This window comes from Triticum aestivum, chromosome 5D, assembly GCF_018294505.1.
Source record: "Triticum aestivum cultivar Chinese Spring chromosome 5D, IWGSC CS RefSeq v2.1, whole genome shotgun sequence".
Classification (NCBI taxonomy): domain Eukaryota; kingdom Viridiplantae; phylum Streptophyta; class Magnoliopsida; order Poales; family Poaceae; genus Triticum; species Triticum aestivum.
This window is the reverse complement of record NC_057808.1, coordinates 398670441-398693405: the sequence shown is the minus strand read 5'-3', so window position 1 is coordinate 398693405 and position 22965 is coordinate 398670441. Positions and strand designations below refer to the sequence as shown.

Sequence of the window (22965 nt, the reverse complement as noted above, 5' to 3'; positions counted from 1 at the left end):
TGGCTCACATCGCGTTGCCGTCCACTGCTCCATCGGTTCCGTTTCAAGTTTTTGCAATGCAGTTTCAACGGTGGCCTCTTCTCAGTTCTCACCAAGGGGGGAAACAGCCTGCAATGCAACAGGTGTGCGTATTCAAAAGTGGTGCCATAACGCAGAGGAGGCTACTCCACAGGTCAGAAAGGGCCCAACACTTTTTGTAAGCACGTTCATTCAACATGAATAATCTAGGGGGAACTTCATATATAGTGATGCATGGGTACAAACAAATGTCTTGTGCCGGTTCAACAGTTACATTCCTTGGCCAGACGCGAAGCAACACATTTCTGCTGTCTTCCCAATGGTTTTACGACACAAGCTTCTCCGATGCACGCAAATATTTTCTTGAAGGTGGTTAAACTAACTACAGCAGCTCACTTCTTGCCACGCCCCTTGTCGGGCTTCTTTGTCCTCTTGGATTTCTTCTTGCTCTTCTGCTTCTGCGCCGCCTTTGTTGAAGTCGAGGCAGCTTCTCCTGTGCCAGCCCTCTCATCATCTGGGCAAGCTTTGAATACGCAGTCTGTGGGCAGTTTCAGGAGGCAGAGCCTGGGGTCTTTCCCCTCGCGCCTCTCATCCTGGCATTGGCGACAACCATCCGTGCATGACCCTGAACCAATCACAAGGCGGATGACCTGCTGCAGTGTCTTCCCAGCACCTTCCCACTTCGAGTATAGATCATCCACCGCTTTTTTGTCCGTCCTGTGAATTTTCACGCGCGCAAGTGGTAAGGTAAATTTTTCACAAGACACGTCTTGCACTACTAGAAAGGTGGTACATATCATGCAGAAAAGAGAGGATGTTATTACTCATACATGCCTATCAATTACAATACATCGCATAACAATCTAGATAAAGTTGGCCCCAAATTAACACTTGCTTACCTGTCAGGAAGTTTTTCGAACTCACTGCAGATGTGCTTGATCTCTTCCAGATAGTGTTCATCAAGCTCTTTATCAACCAATGCTAGAACGCCTGTTTCCAGCCATGGAAGGGCATCTCTAAGAAATTGAATGACAACCCTTGCATCTTTCTGCAGAAATTAGCTGTTAGGATTACTTGGCACCTGCCAACAATGGGACAAACTGGAAGACAACAAAATAAGCATTATTATAACATATGAAACTCACCTGGCCTTGCTCATCGCGTAGAAAAGTATCAAGCTTCTTCCAGAGAGTGTCAAAGATACCAGTTGAATCTGTCTTTCTCGAACCCTCTACCTTTAATACCTCTACAGGCACAAGGACACCAGTTGATTTTTTCTTTCTCGAACTGATTCCTATCTTTACTAACTCTACATTCACAGGAATGTTTCCAGAAATAACATTTTTTAACTTGCTACCATTAGAATTTTCTGGCAATGGAATCTCTTGCTTTACAGAACTTGGTTCCTCAGGACGCTTGCTACCATCAGATTTTTCTGGCAATGGAGTCTCTTGCTTCACAGAACTTGGTTCTTCAGGACGCTTGCTACCATCAGATTTTTCTGGCAATGGAGTCTCTTGCTTCACAGAACTTGGTTCTTCAAGACGCAGAAGAGCCATTATCTTCGGAACATCATGCAAATCCTCCTTGCTTATCATATAGGTTTTCAGGTTTCGACATATTACTGGGCTTTTGGGTGAGCCAATAACTACCATATGATCTCCGATTGAGGCAAGTGCATCAGCAAGCACTCTTATGAAGTTGCTCGGTGTGTGAGACCTCATTTTCAAAGCATCCTGAATCTTCTTAGAGAACTCCAAAGGTAAATCCTTGAAGACTTCATTCCTCACAAGGTTACGTGTGACCTCATAGCACTTCCCCAGAGAAAGAGTAAGGATCAGAGGATAAAGTGTAACAACTAGTCTCAGGAGGACTGCTCTGTATGAAGTACTGGAAGGACATGAAGTCTTATCTACCCATTCCTGGAGCATATGCTTGGTCGTCAAGATAGTAATAATTGTCTCGTATATGAAACGGCCTGATAAGTGTGCCAAACCATGAAGATCAGAATCTGGGCTTGACTTAGATACCTGGCAGGTGTCAATGAAAGCCTTGCTGGTACGGCACTCCAGCATATTGACCAACAGAGATTTCGTGCAGCACATAAAATCATTCTGTACTAATAAGCATGATGAAGCCAAGAAACCAAGGCACTCCATAAGACCCACATAGCATCCTGGGGATATGTAGTCTAGTTCATCCTTCCACTTCACACTTAAGGTAAACTCAAGAGCAAGCTTAAAGTTGAAGATCAAGGAGGATCTATCACGACCACTGTCAAGAAATCTCTTGAAATATCGGAAAAACCCTGCCCACTCAGAATTATTGCCCAGGTACTGTAATAGTCTTGAAAGTAGCGCTTCATCCAATTGTGCTGCATGAAGCAGAAGCATGGTTGTTCTCCCAAGATGCCCATAAGTCAATTTTTTATTTGCTGGGCGAAGATTTGCACTAAGAGAATCAGCAATCAATCCATATGCAGCTGGTGAGTCAAGTACACGCGAGAGGCTCCCCTTTGTCCCATCTCTCCACACAAGAAAAACTAGTTCAAAGAATCGACGCCCACAGAGAACAAAAAAGCTTCTTAACTTCATGGAACCTTTTGGCATGCTGAACTGTGGTTCTTCCAAAAACTTAGCTATCTCATGTATGATAAGGACAGTTCTCACCAGGGTATACCAAGATGCCGGCTTTGGAGAAATTTGAACAATTGACTCCAACTTCTTAAGTACACTGAAACCAACAGAAGACAGCTCATTCATCCAGAAACACTGAGCACATGAATGACACTCGGAGGCACCCAATAAACATCTGTTGCCGTCTTGCTGCAAAGAATTCCTGCCAGCGTTAGAAAGCCAACTTGCATTCATGTTCAGCACCACATATCTGTCACCTTCACCATCTTTTCTCAATCCGAAGTACTTGGCAAAAAGATCTTCATACACAACTGCATAGTCATTTAATTCTGGACCATCGGTGTGGCAAAGATGAGATAGTACTTTGATTATGATCGACTTCCAGTGATTCCAGGCATAAAACAGAGTTTGGGGTGACATCTGGTTAGAGGCCAGCATATCATTACAGCTATTTTCATCTTCAGATCCTGGCCCTAATTCTATCTTGTATCCAGAGGCTCGAGACTGCAGATGAACATCAAGGATCGAACGGGAAGCAACAAGTTCAACTAACAAGTTTGCACATTTTCTGCCCTCAAGCAAAGTGCAATTCAAACTGGAAAGAGACTTATTCACATCCGACAGTGCATCAGCTTCCACGCAAACAAAGCAGTAGAAGCACTCAGAGACCTTTTTTGCCAACTCTTTGGCTTTTGCAAGAAACTGTGCCTTCTCTGCATATCTTTTGGGAGGCCACCCTCTACTATTTGAAGACCACAAGGAACCCACAATGATATGGAGGAGGAGAAGCCGTGTTGCATCCTCAAACAAATCTGCCTTCTCGAGTATGTCTACCTCCAGTAAGACATCTCCTTTATGCTTTGCTATTCCTGCAGCTTCTAGGAAATTACCCATTTCCATCTCTAAACTCAACAGTTCATCAATAAGATTTCTAGAATTTAGGAACACCCGTACATGATCCATAGAGCTGAAAGCTTTAACAAAGGGCATCATATTCTTTATGTCACCACGCTCAAAATAATGTTGAGCACAATTATCCAGATACTTCGTTCTGATTGCAGAAACCTCCAAGGATTTTGAATTCTCAAGTGAATGTTCCTCCTCTAACTGTTGCAGAAACTGCAAGCCCAGATTGTATAATTGTTTTCCTTTTGAGCACATGGAGAAACACTTGGTGTAACATTTAGCTTTCAAAAACATTTCAGCTGCCTCCGACCAGCATTCAGCCCTAGCAAAACAGTCACCAGCTTCCTCAAGTCTAGAAATACCACATTTTTGCGTATAGACCATACCTATGGCAATGCAAGGAACACAATGTTTAGTCAGAGTGTCAGACAGAGCTAAAAATTATCCATATCAAAGCTAAAAATTAGCATGTCTGCAATTTATGGAGGGATTTCATTTCGAATAAATGTTTTGAAATCTGATGACATTTACTTATATGGCAACTCTTTAAGAACAAACTGTCATTTGTAAAACGTTATGGAATGATGAGATCTCAAAAGTATGGATACAGCTTGGGAACTACGGAGAGTTAGCAGACCTGCTTTTTTGTAGTCACCTAATTTGATATAGCAAGTAGCAGCTTTCTCATGCATGCCTATGGACTCGTAAATTTCTGATGCTGTTTCCAATGAAGCCTTGCCCAACTCCAAATTTTTTGAGATGACAAGGTCAGCGGTCGCTACAAGTCCAGCAGCTCTTGCCCACTTCTCTCTGTGTGCATCACCGGCCTTTTCGAAACACATAGTAGCCATTTCGAATTGCCCCTCATTGAATAACTACAAAAGGAAAAGAGAGAGAACTTGTGGATGGAATAACAATGGTAAAAGAGAAGAACAGAAAAACTGTAAGTAGGTATGCGCCGTGACCCGACTAACAAAGAATTTGTGTGCATAGAACAACTGTGAGACAAAAAAAAAACATGAATTTCACAAGATTAAGAACATGCAAAAAAAATCACTCAGTAGGCAACATAATGCATAGCATGGTAACTAAAATTGGCTTTCCAGACCAAACAAGCAAAGATCACCAACCTTGGTTCCCCGTAGCCTCCAATCATCACTGCTGCTCCCTGTCTGCATTGCCTGAATGAGGGTAGAATCAAGTGATCTAACTTCTACAATACACAACTTCTTCCAGTAGTCAAACATTGGTCGACAGTAATCATCTGTATTTTCACTTATCCAGAGTCTTTGCCTAGTGCGTGTGATTGCAACATAGAGTTGCTTCAGCTCTGAACAGAGAAGATAATGCTTGCTTCTGTCAAAACCAGGATGAGAGATCTGCTCCGAGTGTGCTATAATATCTTTATCTTCCATGTAGCCGTAGAGAACTCTCCATTTGTTTCTTAAAGGCGACGAACCAAAGAAGTTGTACAACAGCACATCCTAGAAAATATCTCAGAAGTGAGTATACTTGACATTTTGAAACAGCACGTTTTACAGTTAAAATATTTTGCAAAATGAACACAGATGAAACTGAATATATAGGCCCATACCTGAAACTCAAGGCCCTTACATTCAACAATAGTCAAAACAAGAGCTTGTTTACCAACAAGATCAGTAATTTGTTTTTTGGTAGCATCATCACGAACTAATATGACTTGCTCAGCACCAAACCCATGCAGGTTACCATGTTTACTTTTGCTTTCTCCAAAAATGGTCATAATTGCATTCTCATCATTATCAGACTCCAGCAGCACAGGAGCTTCTCCATGTACAAGTCCAGTCTCTGGATTAAGCTTGTCAACACTTGACGGGAAAAAGAAGTACAGAAGGCTCATGATACTTTGTGCCATACGGAGGATGCCACAATGTGTGCGGAAATTCTGTGATAGTTGGAACATATCTGAGAGATGGACTCTTTTCCCATGTTTAAGTCCTTCATTAGACGCTTCAGTTTCTGCGAGGAATGCAGTATAAAAAAGTGAACGGATATCTTCAAACCTGAAATCTATACCCCTTGCTATAGTCTGTGCAGTGTCACCAGCAAAAAGGAAGCCTTCCTTGATGTTCATACAGACATACTTAAGAAGTGCTATTTGTGTCATGGTGAGATCCTGCACCTCATCTATGTAAACAAAATCCACCATATCTCCATTGTAGCCCTCAGATACAAGACTGCTGTGAAGACTATTTACGAAATCTGACAAATCAAACTCCCTGGCAGTGCATTTCATACTCTCATATTCAAGGAATATATCATAAATTCTATCTCTCATCTCATTGTTCAAAGATGAAATTCTTTTATCAGCGAGCATCACATAATCTTGTCTGTCCAGTTTCCCAGTATAAGGCCTGCTTGCTTGATATGCGCCCTTTATATGAGAAATTATTTCAGTGAAGACAGTGGACGCAGCAATTTTTTTTGTCAGGTCTGCATTAAAACGAGGCCAGTAGGAAGTAGCAAATTTTTCATAGGTAACTTCCTTCAATTCAATAAAAGTATGCACTGCACGAGATCTTGAATGGCCTCTCTCAAAGCTAGACTTCATTTCACCATAAAACGCATCAAAAAAAGATGTCTGGCATGTTCCATCAAGCATCATCAAAAACTTACGGTATGTTATAGTAAGAGGATAGTGCCCGTGAGGTAGATCACAAAAACTGTCAGGAATTTCTGTAAACTCTTCCAGGTCATCCATGATGTCATGCATGTGAAGAATGCTAGACTGGTCAGAGACATCACCGGTGCCAAATCTGTAAAGGGTTGAAATAAATTGGAATTAATACAAGGATTATTGTTGGTACAAAACATAAAAGAAGCAAAGCGAGTATCTTCATAAGAAATCATTGAACCCACTTGCAATGTATAATTTCACAAAAGAGCACCAAGCATGGCTCAGTTGGCTAGTCATGTGAGTGGCTGAGTGCACGCCTAGCCCAGCAGCATTCAAGGCCTACCCTCACTACCTCTAACAGAAAGAAGTATAGTGGGAAAAAAAATTGAGCCAACTCATGCACACATTTCTGTCCACTTAAATAGTCCTATAAAAATAATTTCCAAAATGGTGTAAACATATGTAATACTTTTAAATAGGGGTTTCAATTCAACCGACTTACCTTTTAAGTCTGCAGATGTGATCTTTTATGGCTGAACATAGCTTTGGGCTTACAGTGATAAATACTTGTTTCACAGAACTTTCTCCTCCATTCTTTGTTGACATAATATTATTGTCATCTACCCCTGATAAATCAGCTCCATCCAAATTTAAACCTTGGGATGCAATCAATGACTGTTGCTCGTTTTGAATCAGTTTCATTGTCAGTACAGTGGTTTTTCCAGTGCCTGACCTCCCAAGTATAAAACTAGTGAGCGGGAATTGGATTATCACCTTCTCTTCATCCGTCAGCTCAAAGGGGACGTCGATTTCAGACCCATCAGTAGCTGTCAGCAAATGCTTTGCCATTCCAGATGATAAAGAGTAGAATTTCATCAGCAGGAAGCTTTCACTAACTTTTGAATTCTCCATGCCATATGATGTATCCACGGGATCATGCTCTTCATGAGCATCAGCTTTGCAATCCTTGTTATAGCGGATAATATCATGCACAATATCCCAAACCATAGGAACCTCCAGTTTCCTGTTATCCACAACAAAAAGGAGGGCAAAGATTAGAAGAATGTCTTCAGGCAATTCATTTGTAGGCATGAACTATTTACAGACAGTTCATCTCTGTAAGTATCAGAGGTATAAAAAATCTAAGAAACCTGATTATAGCCCATTAACAACAAAAAAACTCATACCCTTGTGCCTGCACTCTCCTGCAATGATCCAGGTAATCATCCGTGTACATGGAGAATAGATTCTCGAGGCGTTGAACAGTCCTTGCAACATTTTGCTGTGACAGTAGGTCCCAAATTCTTATTATCTGGGAATACGTTCTTTCAGTTTTCTCAATGTCAGTACTCCAAACAAGATACAAGTCCCAGACCTTGTATACTTTTACAAGATGAGAAACACCAGGCATATCAAGGTTCTTGACTGTTGTCCTCCAACCATCTCCAAGTTTGATAAGCTTTTGGAGTACTTCCTTCCTGAGCTGTGGTGATTTTAGTTTGGTGAAAGACTTTCTAAACTCGTCGCTAAGAATGACCTGTCGAATACATGAATACAAAAGATGGAACATGAGAAAGAATGTATACAAGAAAAATGAACATTGTGTACTTCAAGAAAATTAGGAGCTTCACAAAGTAGCACATGTCCTGAAAATCTTATTTACAAACCTCTCACAATCCAATTGCAGAGCAACCAGCCTAGCAGAGACAAGTGAACCACATACATGACTCCAAAAAGTAAAAAACTGATCTATCATGAACACAAACAAAATCACACTATAAAGGAACTGTATATTCAGTAAACCCTAACTACCTGACAACAAGCATGAGTCTCATAAAACAAATGCATATACATGTGGTTTGCATTCTGGGTAATTTAAGTGCAGCCACATATTAGAAAACAAGAAAGTAGTTCAAAGCCAACCTGGCTGAAACCATGGTACTTGCCTTCCATCTGGTATTGCTGAAAACCGCTGAATCAGCACTAAGAAGATCCTCAAGTTCATCAAGCTCTTGTTTTAGTTGCAAAACCAACTTACAGATGGTTGCGTCATTAGTGGCACTGAAAATACATTTACGTCTCTCCGCATCAGCAACAAGGTCTGTCCATTCAGTCCCACTTTTATTAAGTGTATGAGCATTCCCAACAATCCAAAGACAGTGCCTGTATGAATAAAGCATCCATCAGATAATTTATATCATCAGTCTGACATACTTTGAACAGCAATAAAACAAGGGACCGCAAAAAAAAATTGATGCACACCTTGCTCTAGTAAGAGCAACATTTGTTCTTCGATTATCAGCAAGAAATCCAACAACTCCTCTCCCGCTGGATCTAACAGTTGATAGTATTATTATATCATCCTCTTCTCCCTGGAAACCATCAATGGACTTCACTCGCACATGAAAGCCATCACATGTATCATATTTTTGGCCAAGTCGATTTTTAATTGCATCAACTTGAGCGTTATATGGAGAGACCACACCGATGTTGAGCCCTTGGTCTGTCCTTTTCCAAGCTGCAGAAAAAACTTAGGTGGTACGCTTACTGATCATTACGGATCAATTATTTGACAAGGCTATTGAAAGAATGTTCTTCAACAAATTTAAATTGATTCTGTATCACCAAATCATTGACATATCATTGCTTTTCAACTACGAAGTCCGATGATAATAGAAGTTACTAAGGCGGGTCCAGGCAATGGCCAAACAACTCTGATAGAGCATAATGCTTCATCTTTCATGTCATCTATCTAATGCTCTCTTTTTTCAAAATAAAAATACATTGTTTACCGAACAGGGCAGTAGAATTGAAATCTAATAAAGTCGGGTTGATGCAATTAACCATATCAAGAGAACACATAGAAAACTGGACTCTCAAACATACACTATTGTGGTGAACACCTTTCTACCAATGAAGGTTATGCAGTATGCAATACAAGAACGGCAGATCACGTCAGCTTCTAAAGATCCCATGCCCAAGTAGCTTCTTAAAAAATAACTAGAAAGGATATTAAGGTTAAAGAAAGGATAGAGTTCAGCTTAGACATACATTTAAAGATGGTATGGATTAGGTGCAAAACAACAGCAACTTCAACCATGTTTCTGCGACTGTTTCCCATGCCCTCTGTGTCTTCCCTTCCATCAGTGAGATTTATAAACGTGTAGCTCCCAAAAGGGAGGCATGTGTAATCCTTATTATAACTAGGAGACAGGACATTGGGACCATCTAAAATCTTCCTCTCATAAAACTGAGCATTTGGAAATAAGCTGATACAAGGATTCATGCGATACTGTATATTCAGCAAATGCTTATCAAATTTGAGCACAACCAATCTCCCAAATAAACTTGTCGCAAATCCAGCTTCTTTGCATACCTAGAGACAACCAATGGAAGTAAGTAAGATTATCGAAAACAGATAAATAACAATGAAACATAAAAGAAAGATATGGCCGTCACATTTTTTATTCTTAGCATTTCAGTATCATAAGTTTATCTTGTTGATAAATGTTCCAATGACTAACAAATGAATTCAGACAATATAAAGAGGGTGAGGCAAACCCTTACTTTGCTTTTAACCATTGCACTCAGCTGGCAGTCATCTCCTACCAAAACAACATGTTTTAACCTATGCAGACGTAGTGGGATCACCAATTCACACTCCCGCACTTGAGCAGCCTCATCAACAATTAATACTTCGAGGGGTGCAATCTCCATGTGATGTAACCGATAAGAGCTAGAGGTAGTACAGAAAAGAAGTGTTGCATTACGTATGCAGTAGGTCTGGACCCAGTTTTTGTTTACTCCAGTGGGTAAATTAAGCGAGTGTAGCAGATCCTTTAGCAATTTAAGGCATGAAGACCTTGCTCCATCCAGTTCCTTTTCAATAGAAGACATAGGTTGTGCACAAACAGAGTTTTCAGTTGACAGGCAACCAAGTCCCCTTTTTAAGCCCTCATCAGTCAAGTCTACGTTGCACAGAAGAGCACCAAATTTTTCCAGCATATGAAGCAATGTAGATATATTTATGGCACTGTCACGAGAAAAGCACCTCCCAGGAAGGTGAACCCACAAATTCATGATGCATCTTTTCAGAGCTACTGCTATCACGTCAAATTGCTTCTTTACAAAGTCCAAAAAGCACACTGGATCAATTTTGCCATCATCCTCAAGAAGCATATCATACCGTGAAGCAGAGTCTTCAAAAAAGGATATCATTGAAGCTATTCTGTAGTTCCATCCAGACGACGATGAAAAGCATTCCACAAGTTCATTGACACGAAAATCTAAGAAAACTTCCTGAAGATCCTCTGTGATGTCCATGTTAGACCAGCTTCCAAATAACAAAATATCTCCAAGAGAAAAAGGTAGACCAATATTGTCAGTGTGCTCACTGAAATCCTTCAAGTTTTCAAGGAAACGAGTGCAAACTCCAACAACAGCAACATTTGTGGGACCACAAGTAAGAGTTCTGCATTTCAAACACGCCAAGACCCACAGTAAAGCGCTAACCGTCTTGGTTTTTCCAGTGCCTGGTGGACCCCATATAAGCTTCATGAGGTTCACATGCCCACATTGTACAGCTGAGATGACAGATTCAATAGCATCCACTTGTGATTGATTAAGCATAACCGACAGCAATTGCTCTGTGAAAGAAGCCAAAGGGCCCCCATCCTGCTTAGCACACATACCGCAAATATCCTCACCCTGAAACAGAGCAGACAAAGAGGAGCTCAAAAGGTTAGGTGCCATACTAATTTATACTGGTAATGAAAATGGCAAGTAAAACTAAAACACGAGTATGCATGTCATATTACCAGATTTTGGGGGGCTAAGAGCGACTTGATTATTGTGAAATTGTCATTCATGTGTGCATCAAAGGTAAGTGCTTTCCATATACGTATGTTTGTGGTGATATTATTGAGAAATATTGCATGTTTGAGTTTGTTCAAGTCTTCTTCCAAATCAATATTCTTTTCAACTTTGACTCTGAAGCCCTTCTGGTATTCATCATCCATAGAAACCTCAGTAACCATTGCGAAGCAATGTGTGACACCATGGCGGTTTAAGTCCTCTGCAGCTTCAGGTTTTATGCTAGACAAAATAAAGATGTCACCATTCCTGGCAGAATAAGCCCCAGTAGAGAAACCAGCATCATTGTCCCAAAAGTCCACATCCATAAAGTATGATCCCGACTTTCCTGCTACCTCCATGGAAAGTATTTTCGACGAGGGTGCTTGACTGATGAGTTCAAGGCATGAGCACAGATCTGACCTTGTTTCTTCAATCAGAGGCACACGGTACGATGCAAGATAGTGATCAAGTGACTTGAAGTTGCAGGGAATAGTCTCAACCTAAAAACAAAAGAGGTCATTTCCAAATGAAAAATAATTATAGCTAGCAAAAGATGATTCTCCTACAGTTCCTTGAGCACACAACAAATGGCATGTAAACAGAAGAGCTATATGATCAATGTCATCTACTGCAAGAATAAGCAAGGATCAGTACATGGCTCATATCACAAGGAGGTTGCTGTACTCAGCTATAGAAATTGTTTTCCATAGCAAGACAGTTTGTAATTTCTGCCACCAAATTGTACAACATCACGCATACATATCATTACGATACATGACTTACGCACCTATCATGTTCCAACAGCGACCTATCATGTTCCAACAGCGGTTTGAAACTTACAGTGTATTATCTAATAATAAAGTTTTTTGGAGACACTTGACAAATGGTGGTCACATGATGAAATTAGTATGTCATCGTTTTCTACAACAACGTGCACCTCCAACAGTAACATAAGAACCATTCTCTAAAAATAGAATCATGTAATTAGCCCGAATCAGTCCCAAATGGCAGCAACGGACAACAGCAACATGCAATTTCCTGAAATCCAACTGTTTCTGAAAGAAAAAAATCCTGAAATCCAACAGTTAGCGTGCAACAATTATGTGCGTTGCCACTTGCGATCAGACAACAATCCTGAAATCCAATAGTTGTGTCATCATTTTCTACAGCACCTATCTGCCACCAAATAAAGTTCTTTGGAGGCACTTAACAAATGGTGGTCACAAAATGAAATTAGTGTGTCATCGTTTTCTACAGCAATGTGCACCTCCATCATCAGTAACATAAGAACCATTCTCTAAAAAAAGAACCATGGCATTAGCCCGAATCAGTCACAGATGGCAGCAACAAGCAACGGCAACATGTAATTTCCTGAAATCCAACAATTTCTGAAAAAAAAACCTGAAATCCAACAGTTAGCGTGCAACAGTTACGTGCGTTGCCACTTGCCATCAGACGACAGTCCAGAAATGGCACTCAGCGCATGCTAATTAATTGCAGTTACAGTTCCATGACACGTGGACAGAAACCCCCTCTAAACCCTAGCGCGCGGACCACACACACCATCATCTGGAACATCCAACAGCTGACCAGCTTCGATTACACACAAAAGGCAGCGCTCTAAACGCGATAAACCGAGAAAATCACCAGATTCAAACCTAACGCGCATACGGAGCATACGCCTCCCTCGTCCGGAGTCCGTGCCATGCGCACAGATTCGACCGAAAAAACAACCGAAATAAAAGGGTCGAGCCCGCACAAATCATCATCATCCGGAGGCGGAGCAAGGGAGGGAGGGAGGGATAGATGGATGGCGCACGGAGAGCACCACGGCACGTACCTTCCCCCTGTAGAGGTCGTCGTCGTTGATCTCCTGGAGCGACCAGGAGAGCACCACGTCCTCCAAATCCGTCTCCCCCATGGCTTCCCCCCTCCGTCTCGCGCGTCGTCCTGGCCGCTCACGCGCGAGCACCTGAGCAGGCAGGCGGCATTTGGGAGGAGAGGGAGGAGGAATGGAAGCAAAGGGGGTTGGTTTGTGGCCTTGGCCGTCTGGAGGGAGGAGGGAGGAGTCGCTTGTGGTCAGTCAATGCAGAAAAGCAGAGCAGATGAGCGATCAATGGGATGGCAGGGGAGGGGAGAGGGGATCAGACGATCAATATGGTACTGCGCAGAAATCTTTTGCTTGCGGGAGAGGAAGAGAGAGGATGGCAGCCTTTTGGGGCGGTGTCTTGGAATTCGGGCCCTTTTTCACGGGGTTGGTAAAGAGAGGAGGGTGGCAGCCAGCCGCGGTGAACAGTGCCAGAGCTAGACTAGAGAGCGCCGTGGTGCTACGGCTACAGTAAAAATGCGATGGTAAAAAGTACTAGTACGGGTACACTGTCTCTCCTCTCTTGTCTTTGGTCGCACACAGTCCTTGTGACTCTCTCGCTGCCAACGTGTTTTTTCTTAAAAACACCTCTGCTGCGTGATTTTCTTTTTTGAGTATGAATTAGTTACTAAAACGTCATTACAATCGTTCATAACAGCAGACGCCCGCGCAGGGCGGGAAATTATTAAAAAGAAACGAAAATCATCAGATCTATCATCAAAACTAAATTTAGCAATCTCATGTGATACTGAATTGGTCCTTCTATTTATTTTTGACAACTTGAAGTTTCCCAGAAGCCTGATGATGCCATCCGCTTCCTTCTTGAGGTCAACGAGCAGGGATCTGTCACAATTTTCATTTGCAAGAAAAGAAGTCACAAACACACAATCAGTTTCCAAAATAATAGGCATGTTAAGAGAAATACCAATATAAAGCCCAGCAAGGCATGCTCGAAGCTCCGCTTCATCCACACCAGAGTATAACCCAATGAAGTCCCAAGATGAGACAATGATATCACACGTACAGCTCCTGGGCGTCACCCAAACGCTCGCGGCACTTAAACTCTCCACAAAATTGCATCAACATTGATCTTGACGTGGCCAGAAGGAGGTGACTACCACACCTCTTTGGATCTCACATTAGTATTACTTGCACCAAAACCAGCCACCACCTCCTTTCCTTTGTAATTGGTGACTACCTTATTTGTAGGCTGACACGGCGAAAAGGAAGACCAGGAGCTTTCTAGAAACATAGCAGATCCTGTAACGGGTTCTTTTCCTTTTCTAAAAATCAAATCATTCCTCAAATGTCAAGCTCACCAGAAAGGAAACAAGATGCGCTCCCTTTGCGAACAGCTTAACTGGTCTAATAAAATAAGTAACCAGTCCGGCCCTAAATAATTGAAAGCCTCTTCCCCTGGCAAATTCCAAACTTTCCTCAACGCCAACCGAAATGCACGAGCCTTGGGGCAAGAAACAAGAGCATGGAAAGTGCTCTCATTCTCAACCCCGCAGATAGAGCAAGTACGAATGGTAGCTTGATAATGTAAAACTCTATTAACATAAACCGCCAGGATATCATCTGGAAGGCCAACATCCCACAAAAGATTAGAATTTTTGGAACGTGTTCTCTTTTGATCCCAAAAATTAGGGCAACTCCAATGCACGATCCCAAACGGACGTCCGTTTTGCCCGGATCTCGTCCGTTTGAGGATGGCAATGGGGTGTCATCCGCCCGTTTTTCACGATGCGCCGGACATGTGCCCAGAGCGCGCGGCGCATCTTGGCCGCATCTTATATTTTCATCAATGATTTTTTGATACATTGGAGTACATTCAAAAATTCTTTACTAGAATAGTGATGACCCACAAGTATATGGGATCAATTGTAGCCTTTTCGATAAGTAAGAGTGTCGAACCCAATGAGGATCAGAAGGAAATGACAAGTGGTTTTCAACAAGGTAATGTCTGCAAGCACTGAAATTGTAAGTAACAGAGTAGTTTGATAGCAAGATAATTTGTAACGAGCAAGTAATGATAGTAGTAACAAAAGTGCAGCAAGGTAGCCAAATCCTTTTGAGGCAAAGGATAGGCCAAAACGGTCTCTTATAATAAGCAAAGCGTTCTTGAGGGTACACGGGAATTTCATCTAGTCACTTTCATCATGTTGGTTCGATTTGTGTTCGCTACTTTGATAATTTGATATGTGGGTGGATCGGTGCTTAGGTGTTGTTCTTACTTGAACAAGCCTCCTACTTATGATTAACCCCCTCGCAAGTATACGAAACTACGAGAAAAGTATTAAGAATAAATTCTAACCATAGCATTAAATTTTTGGATCCAATCGCTCCCTTACGGAATAGCGCATAAACTAGGGTTTAAGCTTCTGTCACTCTCGCAACCCATCATCTAATAACTACTCCACAATGCATTCCCTTAGGCCCAAATATGGTGAAGTGTCATGTAGTCGACGTTCACATGACACCACTAAGGGAATAACAACATACATACTATCAAAATATCGAACACATATCAAGTTCACATGATTACTTGCAACATGATTTCTCCCGTGACCTCAAGAACAAAAGTAACTACTCACAAATGATAATCATGCTCAAGATCAGAGGGGTATTAAATAGCATATTAGATCTAAACATATAATCTTCCACCAAATAAACCATATAGTAATCAACTACAAGATGTAATCAACACTACTAGTCACCCACAAGCACCAATCTATAGTTCCGGTACAAAGATTGAACACAAGAGATGAACTAGGGTTTGAGAGGAGATGGTGTTGTTGAAGATGTTGATGGAGATTGCCCTCTCTAAGATGGGAGAGTTGTTGGTGATGATGATGACGTTGATTTCCCCCTCCGGGAGGGAAGTTCCCCCGGCGGAATCGCTCCACCGGAGGGCAAAAGTGCTCCTGCCCAAGTTCCGCCTCGAGACGGCGGCGCTCCGTCCCGAAAGTCCTCTCCTTATTTTTTTCTATGTCAAAATGACTTATATACCAGAAGATGGGCACCGGAGGTGGGCCGAGGGGAGCACAATCCACCAGAGCGTGCTTGGGCTCCCTGGTGCGCCCAGGTGGGTTGTGCCCACCTGGTGGCCCCCCTCTGGTACTTATTGGCTCCAATATTCCTCATTTATTCCATAAAAATTTCCCGTGAAGTTTCAGCTTATTTGGAGTTGTGCAGAATAGGTGGCCTGACGTAGCTTTTCCAGGTCCAGATTTCCAGCTGCCGGAATTCTCCCTCTTTGTGTGTACCTTGCATATTATGAGAGGAAAGGCATTAGAATTACTCCAAAAAGCCTTATTATGCATAAAAACATTGTAAATAACAGTAGGTAAACATGATGCAAAATGGACGTATCAACTCCCCCAAGCATAGACCTCGCTTGTCCTCAAGCGAAAACCGAAATCGAAAAACATGTCCACATGCTTAGAGAGAGAGGTGTCGATAAAAACAAAATACGGACATAGAAGCATCATGTGAATTATTATAACAGCAACAAACTTAAACATAGAACTTTTATCATAGAACTTTTATCATATACTTCTCATGAATAAGTAGCAATTCATCACATTATTGAAGTATAAAGCATAAACTCTATTAGAAACCAACAAACTATGTTTTCAGTCAACTTTGCAACTACAATTCATCATCTTTTTAGGAAGGGTCACATATCGGAGCCTTTAGGCAAGTCCACATACTCAACCATCATATAGTCTTCTACGATTGCTAACACTCACCGCATACACATGAGCAAAACGTTTCAACCGGATACATAGAAAGATAGGGGCTTATAATTTCGCCTCCCAACGTATTCACCTCAAGGGTGATGTCAACAATAATAACTCATGCTACCCATATTCAACTGGACATATGTGCCTAGATCTTTCCTCACCACATGATGCTTGCCAAGGAGAAAAAAAATAAAAAGGAATAGAGAAAAACTTTGACTCTTGCATAAAAGTAAATACATAAAGTAAAAGATAGGCCCTTCACAGAGGGAAGCAGAGGTTGCCATGCGTTTATTTGTTTGTATGCTCAACCCCTTAGTGCAAAAGAACGTCATGTTATATTTCCTCTTGTGATGGCAACCTTTATTGCCTTATTCTTTACCATCACAAGTTCGTACAACGCTCAATTTTTCTCTTACACTAAATGATCTCACACTTTTAGAAGCAATTTTTATTGCCTTATTGCACCGATGACAACTTACTTGAAGGATCTTACTCAATCCTTAGGTAGGTAATAAGATTTAGGTTTAAGGGTTTTTGGATGCACAAGTAGTATCTCTACTTAGTGCGGAATTTTTGGCTAGCAAAGATGGGGGGCAAGCACCACATGTTAAAGAATCTATGATAATATAACTTCTATGTGAATATGAACAAACATAAATCATTACATTGTCTTCCTTGTCCAAGGTCAACAATTTTGGCATATAATATTTTGATGGGGGCTCACAATCACAAAAGATTTCCAGGATAGTGTATTTGTATGTGAATCTTCTCTTTCCTTATTAATTCTTTCATGAGTTGCATCATTGACCAATGCTATGTTTGTCAATCTCTAATAAAATTTTCTACTTATACTTTTCCTTATGTGGTGTCATTACCTACCATAAGATTAGCACATGATCTTTTTCATTTATTTCCTTTTTTTATTGGAACATGAAAGTAAAGAAAGCAAAAATTCAAGCTAAACTTTATTATATATCTCGCACACGATTACAAAGATAGATCACTAAGCAAACTCTCAAAAAGAAAGGACTGAACTAAACTTTTATTCATCTAAAGCAAAAGATCAAACTAAAATAAGTAAAAGCAAAAGATAGTGGGGGTGATACGATACCGGGGCACCTCCCCCAAGCTTGGCAGAAGCCAAGGGGAGTGCCCATACCCGATACTCAATTTTCTTTGGGTGATGAAGAAGGAAGTGGTGATGATATAACTCCCAATATATCCATGAGTGCCTCCTTCATGCTTTGAATCTCACGAAGGGCTTTATGTCGCAGCTCCATGTTTTTCTCCACTTCGGCCATAATATGCTTATTGTCCGGCCCCCAAGAACTTGCTCCTGCATCACTTTCTCTTGGACAAGATATGTCCCAATTGGACGGTATGTGCACACGAGAAGTATTTTCGAATCCATAATTGTGAATCAAATTGTGAAAATTGTTACGATGTAACCTGTGTAAGGGCCTTCTTGGTGGGAGTTCTTATAGGACTTCAAGGTTCTCTTGATTGTTTGATGATCTTATGGCCCGGTGAGGGTTAGGACGAGTGGAGATGCCAGCCAATGTGCCCCTCTCGGAAGCCGGAAAGTGAACTCCAGAAGAGTTTTCTTCATCCTCCTCCATGGCAACCTCCTAAACTCCTTCTCTCCTTAGCTCTCCCTGTGGCAACCAAGCATCGCCTGTTGGGAAACGTAGCATGCAATTTCCAAAAAATTCCTACGGTCACACAAGATCTATCTAGGAGATGCATAGCAACAAGAGGGGGAGAGTGTATCCACGTATCCTCGTAGACCGAAAGCGGAAGCGTTAGGTTAACGCGGTTGATGTGGTCGAACGTCTTCACGATCCAACCGATCTAGTACCGAACTTACGACACCACCGAGTTCAGCACACATTCAGCTCGATGACGTCCCTCGAACTCTTTATCCAGCAGAGGGTCGAGGGAGAGTTTTGTCAGCACGACGGCGTGGCGACGGTGATGGTGATGTGATCTACGCAGGGCTTCGCCTAAGCACTACGACGCTATGACTGGAGGAGTAAACTGTGGAGGGGGGCACCGCACATGGCTAAGAGAACAACTGATGTCCTTTGGGGTGCCCTCCTGCCCCCGTATATAAAGGAGGGGAGGAGGAGGCCGGCCACCAAGGGGGCGCGCCAAGGGGGGTGATAACCCACAAGTATAGGGGATCGCAACAGTTTTCGAGGGTAGAGTATTCAACCCAAATTTATTGATTCGACACAAGGGGAGCCAAAGAATATTCTCAAGTATTAGCAGTTGCGTTGTCAATTCAACCGCACCTGGATAACTTAATATCCGCAGCAAAGTATTTAGTAGCAAAGTAGTATGGAAGTAACGGTAACAGTAGCAAAAGTAACGGTAGCAGTTTTGTAGTAATTGTAACAGTGGCAACAGTAAAGTAACTAAGCAAAGAGCAATATGTGGAAAGCTTGTAGGCATTGGATCGGTGATGGAGAATTATGCCGGATGCGATTCCTCATGCAATAGTTATAACATAGGGTGACACAGAACTAGCTCCAGATCATGAATGTAATGTAGGCATGTATTCCGAATATAGTCATACGTGCTTATGGAAAAGAACTTGCATGACATCTTTTGTCCTACCCTCCCGTGGCAGCGGGGTCCTATTGGAAACTAAGGGATATTAAGGCCTCCTTTTAATAGAGTACCGGACCAAAGCATTAACACTTAGTGAATACATGAACTCCTCAAACTACGGTCATCACCAGGAGTGGTCCCGATTATTGTCACTTCGGGGTTGCCGGATCATAACACATAGTAGGTGACTATAGACTTGCAAGATAGGATCAAGAACTCACATATATTCATGAAAACATAATAGGTTCGGATCTGAAATCATGGCGGTCGGGCCCTAGTGACAAGCATTAAGCATAGCAAAGTCATAGCAACATCAATCTCAGAACATAGTGGATACTAGGGATCAAACCCTAACAAAACTAACTCGATTACATGGTAAATCTCATCCAACCCATCACCGTCCAGCAAGCCTACGATGGAATTACTCACGCACGGCGGTGAGCATCATGAAATTGGTGATGGAGGAAGGTTGATGATGATGATGGCGACGGATTCCTCTCTTCGGAGCCACGAACGGACTCCAGATCAGCACTCCCGAGAGAGATTAGGGCTCGGCGGCGGCTCCGTATCGTAAAACGCGATGAATCCTTCTCTCTGATTTTTTTTCTCCCCGAACGTGAATTATAGAGTTGGAGTTGTGGTCGGTGGAGCACCAGGGGCCCACGAGGCAGGCGGGCGCGCCCCCACCCTCGTGGACAGGGTGTGGGCCCCCTGGCCTTGATTCTTTCGCCAATATTTTTTATTAATTCCAAAAATATTCTCCGTGAAGTTTCAGGTCATTCCGAGAACTTTTTTTCTGCACAAAAATAACACCATGGCAATTCTGCTGAAAACAGCGCCAGTCCGGGTTAGTTCCATTCAAATCATGCAAGTTAGAGTCCAAAACAAGGGCAAAAGCGTTTGGAAAAGTAGATATAATGGAGACGTATCAACTCCCCCAAGCTTAAACCATTGCTTGTCCTCAAGCAATTCAGTTGACAAACTGAAAGTGATAAAGAAAAACTTTTACAAACTCTGTTTGCTCTTGTTGTTGCAAATATGTAAAGCGAGCATTCAAGTTTTCAGCAAAGATTATGAACTAACCATATTCACAATAACATTTAGGTCTCATGTTTACTCATATCAATGGCATAATCAACTAGCGAGCAATAATAATAAATCTCGGATGACAGCACTTTCTCAAAACAATCATAATATGATATAACAAGATGGTATCTCGCTAGCCCTTTCTGAGACCGCAAAATATAAATGTAGAGCACCTCTGAAGATCAAGGATTGACTAAACATTGTAATTCATGGTAAAAGAGATCCAATCATAGTCATACTCAATATAAATTAATAGTAATGGATGCAAATGACAGCAGTGCTCTCCAACTGGTGCTTTTTAATAAGAGGATGATGACTCAACATAAAAGTAAATAGATAGGCCCTTCGCAGAGGGAAGCAGGGATTTGTAGAGGTGCCAGAGCTCGATTTTGATCAATAATATTTTGAGCGGCATACTTTCATTCTCAACATAACAACCGAGAGATCTCGATATCTTCCATGCTACACACATTATAGGCGGTTCCCAAACAGAATGGTAAAGTTTATACTCCCCCACCACCAACAAGCATCAATCCATGGCTGGCCCGAAACAACGGGTGCCTCCAACTAACAACAGTCCTAGGGGAGTTTTATTTGCAATTATTTTGATTTGATTTGAGCATGGGACTGGGCATCCTGGTGACCAGCCATTTTCTCGTTAGTGAGGAGCGGAGTCCACTCCTCTTGAGAATAACCCGCCTAACATGGAAGATACAGACAACCCTAGTTGATACATGAGCTATTCGAGCATACAAAATAGAATTTTATTTGAAGGTTTAGAGTTTGGCACATACAAATTTACTTGGAACAGCAGGTAGATACCGCATATAGGAATGTATGGTGGACTCATATGGAATAACTTTGGGGTTTATGGAAGTGGATGCACAAGCAGTATTCCCGCTTAGTACAAGTGAAGGCTAGAAAAAGACTGGGAAGCAACCAACTAGAGAGCGACAACAGTCATGAACATGCATTAAAATTAATAAACATTGAGTGCAAGCATGAGTAGGATATAATCCACCATGAACATAAATATCGTGGAGGCTATGTTGATTTTGTTTCAACTACATGTGTGAACATGTGCCAAGTCAAGTCCATCGAATCGTTCAAAGGAGGATACCACCCTATCATACCACATCACAACCATTTTAATAGCATGTTGGCACGCAAGGTAAACCATTATAAACTCCTAGCTAATTAAGCATGGCATGAGCAACTATAATCTCTAATTGTCATTGCAAACATGTTTCATTCATAATAGGCTGAATCAGGAACGATGAACTAATCATATTTACAAAAACAAGAGAGGTCGAGTTCATACCAGCTTCTCTCATCTCAATCAGTCCATCTTATATCGTCATTATTGCCTTTCACTTGCATGACCAAACGGTGTGAATAATAATAGTGCACGTGCATTGGACTAAGCTGGAATCTTCGAGCATTTAATACAAGGGAGAAGACAAGGTAATATGGGCTCTTGGTTAAATCAACAATAATGCATATAAGAGCCACTTCAACATTTTCATTATGGTCTTCTCCTCTCGACCCCCAAAGAAAAGAAATAGAATAACACTATTTACACGGGAAAGCTCCCAACAAGCAAAAGAAGAACATGAAATCTTTTTGGGTTTTCTTTTAATTATTACTACTACAGGCATGGAAAGTAAACTAGCTAAAAGCTACAACTAAATTTTTTGCTTTTTCTTAAGGTTCTTCAAAAGAAGAAGGCGAGAAAAAGAAAATAAACTAGCATGGATATTACAGTGAAAAAGTATGAGCACCGACAACTAGAATGAGTGTGTGAACATGAATGTAATGTCAGTGCGAAATACGTACTCCCCCAAGCTTAGGCTTTTGGCCTAAGTTGGTTTATGCCCATGGATCAAAGTTGTAGCTGGGGCCGTACTGAGAAGGATCCTCGGGGTGCCACTGGTTGGCGATCTCCTCCGGATCCCACCGGTAAACAGACTGACGATGAGGATCAAGTTGTGGCTCCGGCTCCGGCTCTGGAGCTGGTGTGAGGTTCCGGTAGGAATGAATGGCCTCCGGCAGAACAAGATACTTGCCTGAAGATAAGTTAAACAAAGAAGGAGCAGGCAAAGTAATAGTCTCAAAGTAATTTTTATCAAATATCAGTCTATAGTTAAGCATCTTTTTCTTATTCTTAACAATAAAATCATGTGCTACCATACTCTTATAGTCTAGAAAAACAAGAGGCAACAACTTTTCTTCTTTCTCATAATGCCTAATAGGTATGTTAAAGTGTGCAGTGAGGCGCGAGGCGAAGATACCTCCCAAGATGGGACCCTTCGTACGGTTCAGATTTAACCGCTTGGCAACAATAGCGCCTAGACTAAAAGTGTTACCACGAAACAAGGCATGGCACAAAATAACAATATTAGGGGCACTAAGGTTTCCATAGTTCCCGCGACCAATTAAACATCTACTAGCAAATATTGCAAAGTAACGCAGAACAGGAAAGTGTATGCTAGTAATTCTTGCATTGGAAACTTTCCTTGTTTCCCCTACAACAATCATATCAATAAACCCTTCCACATCATTACGATGTGGTTCCTCTAT

General features: G+C 41.7%; 1 protein-coding gene across 2 annotated transcripts; it reads right to left on the bottom strand.

The window, feature by feature from the left end:
• Window positions 1-209: 209 nt before the first annotated feature.
• LOC123122096 (uncharacterized) lies at window positions 210-13279 on the bottom strand. Of its 2 annotated transcripts, none has more exons than XM_044542233.1 (14): window positions 12911-13279; window positions 11034-11570; window positions 9784-10923; window positions 9268-9592; window positions 8479-8746; window positions 8163-8379; window positions 7404-7753; window positions 6719-7240; window positions 5155-6355; window positions 4691-5044; window positions 4198-4435; window positions 1164-3946; window positions 918-1066; window positions 210-735 (listed from the first exon to the last, which is right to left on the bottom strand). In XM_044542233.1, exons 1-14 carry the CDS (start codon window positions 12989-12991, stop codon window positions 411-413), a joined length of 8490 nt encoding a protein of 2829 aa, XP_044398168.1. In that variant the 5' UTR covers window positions 12992-13279; the 3' UTR covers window positions 210-410. The 2 variants fall into 2 exon arrangements, with proteins under 2 accessions (XP_044398168.1, XP_044398169.1); XM_044542234.1 differs by having other exon boundaries at window positions 8479-8734.
• Window positions 13280-22965: the final 9686 nt, after the last annotated feature.